Consider the following 12,397-nt stretch of genomic DNA (forward strand, 5'->3'; position numbering starts at 1 on the left):
GGTTGCTCTGAAGCTGCCTAAAATTCTTAAAATAAACAATTGTAAGGGAACATTTTTTCACAAACTGCTCCCCTATCAAACCAGGTTGGCAGCACTCTCAAAAACACTTTGGAAGAGCAAGAGCATTTTTATAAAAAATTGGATGGTTTCAAAGCATAAGAATACTAGTTTTTATTAAATATTTCAGGTGAAGGTATCATGAGGCTCATTGACTCCAACATCAGGTAGCCTGCTTATGCATTAACATGGACACACCTTCTGTTTTTAGGAAGAAGCAAGATTTTTAAAAAATCACAAAAGTCTTAGAGCTTGACAACCAAAAAAAAACAAAAACAAAAAAAAAAACAAACAAACAAAAAAAACACCCCCAAAAGCTGAAATGGCCAGTGAAGAGGTACCTTTATCTTTCCTCTTTATAGTTTCTACAAAACCCACCAACTATTGCCATATGTGCTGGTGCATTCCTTAGACAGATGTTGGCCTTCACAGGGGTGAAGTGAGGGACCAGACCAGCTGCTTTCACCAAGAACATTATTTTCACAATTAGGCCCAGAAACTGTTGTTAGAAACCTATAATCAACTTCCAAAGTCCAGATGCTACTATTATAAATGTATGATCAACCTCTAGCAGGTATATAAGTCCTGTTATGAATTATTTGAAACTATTCCTTGAAGCCCATAAATCTCCAACCACTGCTCTCCCAGACCAATCCCCACTTCAGATTTAATGCTACTTCCTAGTCCTGAAGAGGACTTCAGCACAAATGAAAAGCAGTAAGTGACAAACTCCTGCTTTGAGGAGCAAGAGCCAAGAATTTCAGCCAGAAGCAGCCACTGACAGTGTTATACTCCCCCCGCAGGCCAGTGACAGATGCACCATCACAGCAGCACCCGCTTTCTCCAGAGCCCCAGAAATACTGATTGCTTTAAATGCTTGACTTAATATATTTCCTGCTCTCCCATTTCAACATTTGGCAAGCCCTGCTTTATTTTCAGCTTTTAGGTGCAGACCCTGCCCTGCATTATGCCAGTCTTCCCACATAGCACCAAGTGGTCGCAGACCCAGACCACCAGACCAAAAAAAATGTAACTTCAATTAGCTTAAAAGACAGTCTTAACCAGTGGGTTAGGAGTGCTACTCTTTGACAGAACATCTTAAATGTGACAATCCTCTGCAGAGATAAAGCTGAAAAATTAAATTCAAAAACATTTAAAACAATTGAAATTTCTAAAAAAATCTCTTTAAAAAGTCAAGTACTTCTGTGAGAAATAATGAGGCCTGGTTCTCTATATTCAAGTTTCTCATCCTTGACTGTTGTGAGCAGAGCCTCTCTTCAGCTCAGGTGTTTAATAAAGGTCCATACCCACCTGGATTCTCTGATGTCTAACTATAGCTGAGCTCATAGTGCAGTCTAACATTCTGCATAGCAGAAAATGCTCTGATTTTCAGCATTGTAGTGCACCTTAAATCTCAAAATGAATTCTCATCAGTGCATGCTTATTAAGCTATGTTATTCAAGCCATCTTCTGCCTTCACAGTTTATGTAATACAGGATATTTTCCAGGCAAAACTTAAATCCACAACCCTGTGTAGATAGAGCACCCAATTAACTGTCTCTTAAAACTCATTTTCCTCCTCCTCTTCTATTCATGTTTCTGACACATGAGCCGGAATAATTTTTAGAACTCAAATTTTGCAGCCCCCTCACTACTGTTGCACCTCCCACTACTTTCTCAACAGGCTTTTCTTTAGTGAAAAAGTAAAATCAAAAGATCACTTTTCAAAAGGAAAAACATCTGGCAACTGCAATTTTCATGACAATGTCTTGACTACAGACAATTCTCAACCTAAGCCTTGCACTCAAAAGCTCACTGATGAATTTTGTAAGCACATCTCTTTTTATCCTATCCTTGTAGAAAGCAAAGCCTGCCTAGTGAAAATTTCACACAAATTCTAGACTATTTCAAATTAAGCAAATATTGAATAACTTATTAACATTCTTAATCATATTTGAAATCTATTGAGTCAAACACTCTACTATATTTGTGTTTACGCTCCTCCAACTGGTGCTACATCCTTTGGATCCACAGACATCCAATATTACTGGTCCCCAGGCTTCTCAGGTGCCTTTTGGACTGGATATGTTCATATGGCTGTTGCTGCTTGGCATCTGTTGCCAAGCAGCATGGGAATACTCCTGTCCCCATAGCACTAACCAAGGGAATCTTCCTCTTCGGCTGGGATCTCAGTTCAGTAAATCATGCTCTTATGCTCAGGCTGTGATAAACAGAGCTCTAGGTTGAAGGCCTCAAATCTTCTTCTCAGATTTAGGAATCTGCAATTCCATGCCACATCAGCAAAATTATCTGGCTATTAAGTTGATTTACTAAGCAAGAAATCTGCTTTTACTACTAGACCATGTAAATTATGTAAGCTTCCTATGAAGCATGTAGGCATGATTAGTACAACCTAACCTTTTTTCCCCCCTGAATTTCAAGAATTGAAATTCTCAACCAATAACTTTGATCCTCTGCAATTACATGTCATACTTCAGTATTTAGTTATAGGATTCATGTTATTTTTCTAATTATGGAAAATAATTTCTCCAAAACACATGAATGATGCCATACTGCTCCCCACTGCTCTGTCCAGACAGGTTTTGTTTTAGAAGACCAACTACATCTTGTCTTTGGGAGAACATGTGGTGGTTTCTTGCACATTTATAAAGCTGCAGATGATAGGATCACATATTATTGCACTTGTAATTACAGCATCACAGGTAATTCCTCTCAGAGCAGTCAGTAGTGCTCAGCACGTGCCTGTCTGCCTCCACTAACTCCAGCACAGCCTGACAGTGATTTAAAAAGCAGAGCTGTTCCCTGACTCAGAGCACGATTTGCAGCGCAGGTCATCCCACATAATCACATCTGAGCAAACTTTAGGTGCTTTGCCCTTAATGAGCCAGTGGAAGCAGAACTAATGCTGCCATGGTCAGCTTCTGAACACTGTATCTCCACCTTCCCATCACGAGATTAATGCCTCCATGTGATGCCAGAAGAGAAACACTGAGCTACCTGTGCACACAAGATCCAACCAATATCGTACTTACAGGAAAAACATTTCTGAAAGGCTCAAAACTTGGCCTAACATTAAAGCTGATGTCAATACTCAAAGGTAGTTTTCTTTCATAGAAAACCACTCCTCGGCCGAATTTCCAGCTTTCAATTTCCAGGATTTTGAGAACAAAAGCTTTCCAAAGGAACACTGATTTTTTTAATTGGATTCTGAAGTGCTTTCAGATTTTATCCCCATACATTCTTATTCAGATACTCCATGAAATTTTCAACCTCTTGTAGAATCAATCTGGAAATCTTCACACAGAATGGTTAAAACTGGAGGAAGTTTCAAGCAGCTGGGAAAGTCAAGCCTTGAAAGGAAACACCTACAAATCCTAAACTAAAGCTGTCGACAGCACTTCAAAGCACTATAATGCCTACAGCATCTTTAGATTATCTCAGCTCATAATAATCTTCTGAAAAGCTTTTTTAACAAGAACTAGTTGGTTGCCTTGGAATCACAGCTAAGGGAGAGCGGGTCCTACAGCCAGCCAATACCATGAACAATTAGCACCCAGGAGTTTGTGTGAATGCTCTGAAGACCACACAGGCTGCATCCACCTGGAAGAGTCAGAGCTTGTCATGCTACAGTACCAGTTTATGGTCCTATGAAGCTGACAACTGCTGACACGTTTCTCATTCACTACTGTGGGCAGCTACACCAAGTATTTTGTCTGCACTACTGCTTACCCAAATGCTGGGTAAGCATTGGGTAATCTTTTTCTCAGATTGTGTCAAATTCTAAGGTAGTTGGACTAAATCCAGATTTCAACTAGTACAGATGTCAAGGTCATAATTTATTCTGAAGTCAGGCTAATGACAAGTTACCATGCAAACAGAAGTTACCATGATCAAAGCTGTTCAGCAATTTCCCACTAGTGAAGTAAGAAATCAAAAACTTCTGTGGGGTACAGAAAGCAAAGTGGGTGAGTATAATCATATTCCCAAACTCTGCCAACTCTAACAGACTTTTACAGGTTCACTTTATGAAGATTTGTTCGACAATTCACAGATTATTTCTCTCCCAAAGCATAGGATTTTTGTCATAGATATGCACAACTGAACAATGTTACCCCCCTGAGATGCAAACATCTCTGCTGGATAAAGACAGTGACTGAGAGATTCCAATCCCATACATAGTTTGAATAAGATTGCTTAGTTCCACCTACTCAGGTGCTCCCTGCATTAGTACATTCGATGTTCAGCACTTTTTCAAAAAGGACGCTATTTTTCCCACTTTTTATACGATGGGGATAATCATAACCATCACTCTTTTAATGGAAGGATACCACGATTAAATAGCTAAAATATTTGTACTATTTAGGCATCATAAATCCCCATTCACTTTGACAAAAAACAGAGCTGAGGCAGTTCATCCTACTTCCACAGACCATTCACTGGAGCACAGGAACCAGGCACCTGTGGAAGAAGTCAGAAAGGGAAAATGCTGCCCAGCCCACTGCCCCTGCAGCTGCCTCCAGGAAACACTGCTAGTCCAGAATGTCAGTAGCTGCCAGGATTGGATCCAGACCACAGCTCCTCTACTCCATCCCAGTGATTTGGCAGTCTTCAGACTTAAAAGACCACAATTCAAAGAGTGTATTGTAAAAGAGACTATGGGACAGGGTGAGGACAGCATTGCTGCTATGTAACTAGAAAACACACAGAATGATACAGTCCCTACAGTAGAAGAAATAAAACAAGGAAAGGCTAAAAATAGGAGGAGTACTAAATTTAGTGAGGGATCACACTTAAAAGTGCAGTATGTGGAAGAACAGGTACACAGGCTCAAGCATGCCTACCCACCTCTCTCTACTTCCCATGTGTAGCCCTCTCTTATATGTGGCTCTCCTTCCAAGTATGTTGGAGTATTCTGCAGGGAAAGTGTGATTTAAAAAAAAAAAAAAAAAAAAAGATAATTAATGTGTGGGAATCCTTAAAATCGGAGAGGTTTGGGCAAGTTGCAAAAGGCAGGCCTCAGAGACAGCAGGATGGTGATTAGAGCTAAACAGTAGCCATAAGATTTGTCAGCAGAAAAATTATACAAAAAGTAAAAAATAAGGACAAATAGAACAATGGTCTGTGTATTAACACTTGTCTAGAATAACTTCTTAAATTACAAAAAAGTATATCTAGCATGATAGTAAGAAGTTCTAAGCTTAATAATGGAGCTCTGTGCATTGTATCTTAAGGTTTACAAGCAGGTATTGTATTTGAAATAAGCAAGCATTATTTTAACCGAAGGCACGTGTATTTATAGTGATTGGACAGAACTACTGTCAATATGCTTTTGCTTTGTGTGATTGGTCAAAAAGCTTATAAAGTAAGTTGTAACATTAAGTTCTTGGTCTGCTGCCTGGGATATGAGCTGCTGGCATCTTCCCAATGTCATAACCATGTAATGAGACTGATGCTAAAAAAAACAAACAGCTTGAAACACGTTCCTCAGCAGTCCCGTCCTGTTCATAATTTGTACATAGTCCCCTGGCCAGCGACATAAGGTAGTTACAATCACTGAAGGATCTCATGCAAACAAAGATCACGCCACAAGCTCTCAGGAACACATCTTGGGAGAAAGCCACTTCTTTCCAAAGACATGAGCACCCTCTGGTGCCCAAGGACAGGTTGAGCACCTTATTGAAACCTCAAGAATTCACTTCTGAAATGATTAGGTAGAAGCCATTAATATCTCTTCCTAGTACACCTAAAGCTTCAAAACTAGCAACTTCGTATGAGGAGGTAGAAAGGACTAAATGATACAGCACAGATCACAACAGCAAGGTGATGAAGTCCTTTTACACAGGAAAACTGAACATGGGCAGGTGGCCTTCCTTAATGTCCAGCCTCCCAATGCCAATCCCACAGCCTCCCAAAAATTTCAATGCCACAGTTTTTAAGTATCAGAGCTCCCCACTCCAGGACAACTCATAAAGGCACCTCACAGATTTTATCTCATAACTCTAATAGGCACAGAATGCGAGAAAAAAAAAAAGACATTTTCTACCTCCTGTATGTGCTCATCTGATCTGAGACACCCTCATTATAGATGAAAATACCTGCTAAGCTGTCATTCTTAGTATTAAACTGTGACAGCATGTTCCAAAGCCCTGCCACACATAATTCACTCAATTTATCAAACCTTATGCTGTTTTTTTCTTTCCATTTTGCTGACTGGAGAACTACGAGGTTCCACCCACACAACGCTACTGAGTGGCCTCAGTGTGTTGCTTGGGCACCAAGGCCTCTGATTTCCATCTGTATAGGGACACAAGGAAACACAAAATAGTTAGAATGCATTAGGCCAAGCACAGTGCTTACTGTCAGGAAATAGTACTTTTGGTGATTGTTCCTGGCAGCTACAATTATAGTTAAAAGTTAATGTTCATGGAAAAGCCCTCTTCAGACCTAAAGCAATAGGCGTTCCCCACATCCATTGCTTCACACCAGCCAGCTCATGACAAACAGAGTATTCCATCTGGATATACTAGATCACCATAGGATTCTAGAAACTGACACTAAAATGGGCAACTGAACAGCCAAAAACACTTTTTGGAGGGTCACTACTCCCTTGGCTTAAAGGAAACAGACACTATCAAACAGAAAAACCTAAAAGGTTCATTTTTTAGTGCTTAGCCACTGGCCACCAAGGCAGTCAGGGTCTGGAAGAACAGGACATGTGACAGGAGGCTCGGAGAATTGAGCCTACTCAGACTAGAGAAGGCTGAGGATGACCTTACTGCTGTCTGCCTAACTGCAGAACACCAAAAAGAGGGATCTAGACTTTTGCTTAAGGTGCACAGTGAGAACAAAAAAAGCAAAGGACACACATGGAAACATAGAACATTTCAGTCATATACTAGAAAAAAAAAATAATAATTACCAAGGGTGTGGTCAAGCACTAGCATGGGATGGATGCCCAGAGGAAGCGTGCAATCTCCATCATGGGAGATGTTCAGGACTTGCCAGGACACAGCCTGGAACAGCCTGGTCTGGTTAGGCGTGTTCTGAGCAGGTTAGAGGTCCCTTCCAACCTAAATGATGATTCTTTGGTTCTAATTATAGCTTGGTGTCTCTTTGGCCAAAGGTAATGCTCATCCTTCCAAGCTACTCCAGATCTGACACAGACCAGCTGGGTTCCTGGTGTAAGAACAATTTAGATGTACTTTCAAAAAGTGCTGAGCTCAATGGTTAACTGTAAATTTTACCCACATCAAATCTGCCTAGAACATCTCTCTAAATAACTACTGCCTCTGTCATCAAATTCTATTATTTTTCACTCCTAACTGAAAGTTTGTAACTTTTCTTTACTCCTGGCACTGGTTCACTAAGTTAATTCCTGAACTTCTTGAGTTTCTGCCTATATGTATTTTAAAAAACCAACATACCATTAGGACTGACACATCAGATCTGTACCATCAACCCAAAAGATCTGCACAGACAACTCTGGGTGACAAAGGGAGATTAGGTAACTTTGACTATCACAAAGTCACCTGTTTGAGCCACCCCATCACAAGAGCCATCAATTAATCTAAAATTACATTTGGAGAGATGGTTAATTTCTACAAGCCAAAGCCAAGACTTGGCTACAGTAGGAGGTAATTTATCCCATGCATTCTAAACCTGTCAACTTTGTATTTGTAGGGTGGTATTTTATAAAGCACATAATGTCATAAAAATGTCAACATCAAAGCCAAAATGAGCTCCTGGAACAAAGGAAAGTTATGGGGGTTTTCAAACAGTTTTCACTTGCCTGACAGAGTGCCAAAGACTATGTTATCAGCTACATCCTACACAACACACACAGCCTACCTGTTGAAGAAGCAAATTTCCACTGTTCAGAATCACCAGCTCAAGACAAAACCATGACATACTCCTGTTGCTCACTGGAAGACTCATCATGCAATAAGTAGTCAGAGGCTACCTGATAGCATTTTGCTTATTTTCTTCTCACACTGCATACAATTTTTTTTCCCTGTGATGAAATGCTGCCAATGAGGGTTGGCCATTAAGTACAGAGATTTGGCTTTGTGGTTGGTTCTGTCTTGCAAACTTTCAACTGACAGGATCAGGACACTGTGAAGCTGAGGAAAATTCATGTAATCACCAGCTATCACTCTAGTGAAACTGAGTCTTGTTTTAAGACCAAAGAAGCAAAATTTCTCAAGCATTAGGAAAATGTGTTTTGCAGAGATATTGCATCTTTTCCTGGAAGAGTTTAAAATGTCTTTTTTTTTTTTTTTATTTTATGGCAGCTGTTTTGCAAGAGGAAGTAAGCAATTTGCAAAAAAAAGAAAAAAAGTAATTTTATAAATGTGCACTTGTTCAAGAAAGTCTATTAACAGGAAAGAGTTTAGCCTGTGTATATGGTCAGTTCCGAATGACAGATCTTCATCAAAATTATTCCATTTTACCAGCTCATCCAGTATGGTTGAGATCACCAGGTCCCAAGAGAAACTCCTGTAAACTAACACAGCCCCATGAGCTGCTCTGCCTTTATAAAATTTTCAGCTGAAAATTTGAACACACCATGAAAACCCACAGCTCACTATTGTCAAATTCTAGAAAGTCCTGATTAATTTCCTAAGACCCACTTCTAAAAAAGGAAATATTTTCCACTGATGCACTATTTTAAAGCACTTTAAAAAAAATTCTCTTTTTTTTTCCTGTCTTGTCTAAAGGGTGATGATTTCCATGTTGATATTCTCCAAGCTGTGGGTTTTACTAATGAACTGATTATAATAATAATTACAGCAAACATGCAATACACAAGTTGTCAAATTTTCTGTTGAAGTGAGCTGAACTGCTCATCCTTTGATATATATATAAGATATTTGTCAAAATTACAAGATTGCAAGCTCTGGCAACCAGGAAGGCAAATTTCATATATATTTCCCACTAATTCTGCAAAAAGAACTAAGGTAGTTGGACACTTAAATTCCAGTAACTGTGTCCTTCTACATCCGTAAGATTAAAACCAGATGGCATCAATTAGACACGTCACCTGGCTTTTATGTGCCTTGATTTCTTTATGCACAAGAAAATAATTTGTCTGTCCTGTTGTTCAAAGAGTCTTTGCAATGTAGAATGCAGCTGCGTGGCTACAGGGGTAACAATAACTGTTTCAAATGGGTGAAAGAAAAGGAAATCCTCTAAACTGCACCCAGGTGCACAGTTTCCACCGCAGTCAAGCTCCGTATTTGTGGTGAACAGAGCCCAGTGTTCTCTGGAAAATGCTGCACTTCCATATCTGAAACACTTTCAAGTGCCAGAGTGCACCAAACTCATGAATCAAAAGAAACTAATGTTGTTAAGATCATGGACAAATACTTCTCTGTATGTGATTACATGAAAGATACCATTACAGAATAACAGAGCATTCCAGCAGCCAAGAGGGAGAGCACATCTTGGGTGGAGAAAAGCAGGTTTCTCTTTGGGGATTTACTGCTCACCCTCCACAGCAGCCGGGTCTCACACAACTAGAAACCAGACACCAGAACTGATCTGAAATGCTGCCATTTGATAACAAGGAAAGCTGCTCTCCACAAATTAGCAGGCTATAAAGCCAAAGTGCTGTTTGAAGAATAACTGCAGGATGTTTCAGAACATTTGTCCCTTTACCTCAGCTTCTGCCACCACAGCAATATGCCTACTCAGTTTTACAATGCACACAACCACTTCTAGAGCACTGCTTGCACATGAGTGGAGTACAGGGTGTGACAAAAATACATTCCAAACTGATTCCACTAAAAGTGTTTTTTTTTTTCCTGTGGCCATATGACTTGTAACAGTTTTTTTTCTGAGTAGGTATATACGTTAAAACTTATTCAAGCTTTATAATTAAGTGGAAGCAACATAGTACTAAAGTTTGGTCAAGCTTTCTAACCCAAAAAAGTATCTAATTTAAATGCTGAGGCTAAAGTCCAGCTTGCAGATCAGTATTAGAATCCACAAGAAGGCATCTTTTATATTCTGATTTTGCTCCTGAGAAAAGATGTTCTGAACAGGTTTAAGCTGGGTCTGGTACATAAAGTCATGGCATCCAACAGACACATAACTTAGCCCTTTCCCAGGATCCTGTGTCCATATGTAACTGAGCAGCACTCATTCCCAAACATCTGTTCTCCAATCACCTTCCAGCTGCCAAATTATTCTTAATGCATTTTAGGAAACTGTCAGGATGAAGGGTACATGAGTGGAAGAATTAAGGGGTTTTTAAGTATAAAAGAAACAAGCAGGACTCTGTAACACTTAAAAGACCAGATCAGAAAGGTCTCGGGGCACAGAAGAAGGGCAAGAGAGGCAGTGTTTGGGAAGATAATGAACAAGTTATCAAGTAGCTGGTTATTGAACATTTAAGACAACAACAACAACAACGTAATAAAAATTTGTCAAGAACAAATCTTTTTCTGACACAGTGAGCACGGGAGAAGCCACAGTTGTGACAAACAGGGAACTGATAAGGCTTTTAATCTGACACCTGACAAGGTGAATCTGACAAGCTGAGTAAGGCATTATGGCCTAAACTAAAGAGGAGATACATCTATCATATGAAGATGTAATTAGGAATACTTCCCTTGCCAACTGGGAGTCAGATGGTATTCCACAATGATCTTCCATGCACCTACTTTATTTCAGGTTTTCTTACTACACCGAAAATGAAACTGAGAAAGCACACTTCCCGAATCTGGCTGACAACTAACGTGGGAAAGATTGTAAGCATCTTAGAAGCAGAAATCAGAATGACAATCTGAAAATTCTATAGAAAGAAATGCAAAGTATTACAATAAAAATTCAAATACAAGGGGAGAAATTGGCCAGACAACAAAACCACAGGAAATCTGATAGTTACAGGTAAGTTGCAGTGAGAGTGAGAGTGCAAAACAGTTCAGGAAAAAAAAATATGGTAACTTTGACAATATGAAGATCTAAGACACAGGAAACGAATATTTTGCTCTGTTCAGCAGCAGTGGAACACAATGCAGATGGGAAGAAACTTGCAGGTTAAACGCTACATTTAGAGAAAACTGCAGGCAGAGTGGAAAATGGCTAAATTTTAAAACCACAGTTACCAGCAGAAAAATATTAAGAGAACAAAATTTGTTAACTGAAGAAAAATGTGAAATGAGGAAAGGGCAAAGTGAAAATCTTCAAGTATTTGTACAAATAAAAGACAAAATCTAATATCTTTAACCCATGAAGAACAGAACAAAAAAACAGTGGTGGTATTTCCAGCACAGAATATAATAGGAAGAAACTCAGTGACCCATAAAAATCATAATGTAACGGAATTATGTCAGATCGTGTAGTCCTATCACTAAGGCTTTTCAAAAGAAATTAAACAAATATTCAATTAAATGTTTTGCTAGAGGTTGCTTTAAGATTTTGTACTGCTTTAATGAAGTTGGTGTCACCTCAGAATTAAAGGGAGTTTAGAAACATGTCAAACTCAGTGACAATCAACTAAAACAAAGTAAATTCTTTACCTGAGGTACAACTCACAAAGCAAGACTTTTGCCAATGTGAATAAATTCAACATGGGAATTGAAAATTACAGTTTTACTTGGATAAAACAGAACATTTGCAACGCTGTATCTGCAAACAAACAGTGGCATTGCTATTTAGGTGGCAAATGCTGATCTTGAACTTGTGATACAAAAGCAAGGCGCAAAATAAGCTGCTGGAAGGGCTGGGGAAAATTTGAGGTGCTGAAGACTGGTGCGTAAGGGTGGACCCACCCACAGATGCATCTGCCTGGCTACTGCATGCCTTGCATATTGAGTTTGAGTACAAAATGCAACTCAAAGCTGTTGATTTTTTTCAGTATAATCACAGAATATGCTGTGATGGAAGAGCACCACAAGGACTCCAGGCCCTGCACATGGCAGCCTCAAGAGTCACACCCTGTGTACCACACAGGTATTCTCTCCTCCAAATTCCCCACTGCCTTCCCGCCCGGCCTCCAGAGCTCCTGGCCCAGCCTATTCCCAGCTCAGGGCTGCTCCGGGGCAGCGGCGGCAGCAGCTGGGCACCAACGAGCCCGAGCGGCCCCTCAAGCACCCCCGGCTGCGCCCCACGGGCCCCTCAGCCCAGGGCCGGGCAGAGCCGGGCGCGTCCCTCCCAGGACCGGAGGGGCTCTGCCCCGCGGAGCCCCCGCTCACCATGGCGACGACGGCGACGAGGATGACGCCAGCGGCGATGGCGATGGCGATGCCCGGCCCGCCCCTGCCCGGCAACCGAAGCGCCGCCCGCGCCCGGGCCCGCGGCTGGGCGGGAGCGGACG

General features: G+C 40.5%; 1 protein-coding gene across 2 annotated transcripts in view; it reads right to left on the reverse strand.

Annotated features, from left to right (window-relative positions):
• NME7 (NME/NM23 family member 7) overlaps nucleotides 1-12,376 on the reverse strand; it is an 85,169-nt gene extending 72,793 nt beyond the window's left edge. Inside the window, exons 1-2 of one of the 2 annotated variants that reach the window (XM_085571938.1) lie at nucleotides 12,276-12,376; nucleotides 6,257-6,372 (exon numbers count right to left, since the gene is read on the reverse strand). In XM_085571938.1, coding sequence (XP_085428064.1) covers nucleotides 6,257-6,280 — 24 coding nt within the window. In that variant the 5' untranslated portion in view covers nucleotides 6,281-6,372; nucleotides 12,276-12,376. The remainder of the gene's footprint in view (nucleotides 1-6,256; nucleotides 6,373-12,275) is intronic. The other variant, XM_085571943.1, reaches the window with a different exon arrangement.
• Nucleotides 12,377-12,397: the final 21 nt, after the last annotated feature.

This window comes from Lonchura striata, chromosome 1 (genome assembly GCF_050655825.1).
Source record: "Lonchura striata isolate lonStrDom1 chromosome 1, ASM5065582v1, whole genome shotgun sequence".
Lineage (NCBI taxonomy): Eukaryota > Metazoa > Chordata > Aves > Passeriformes > Estrildidae > Lonchura > Lonchura striata.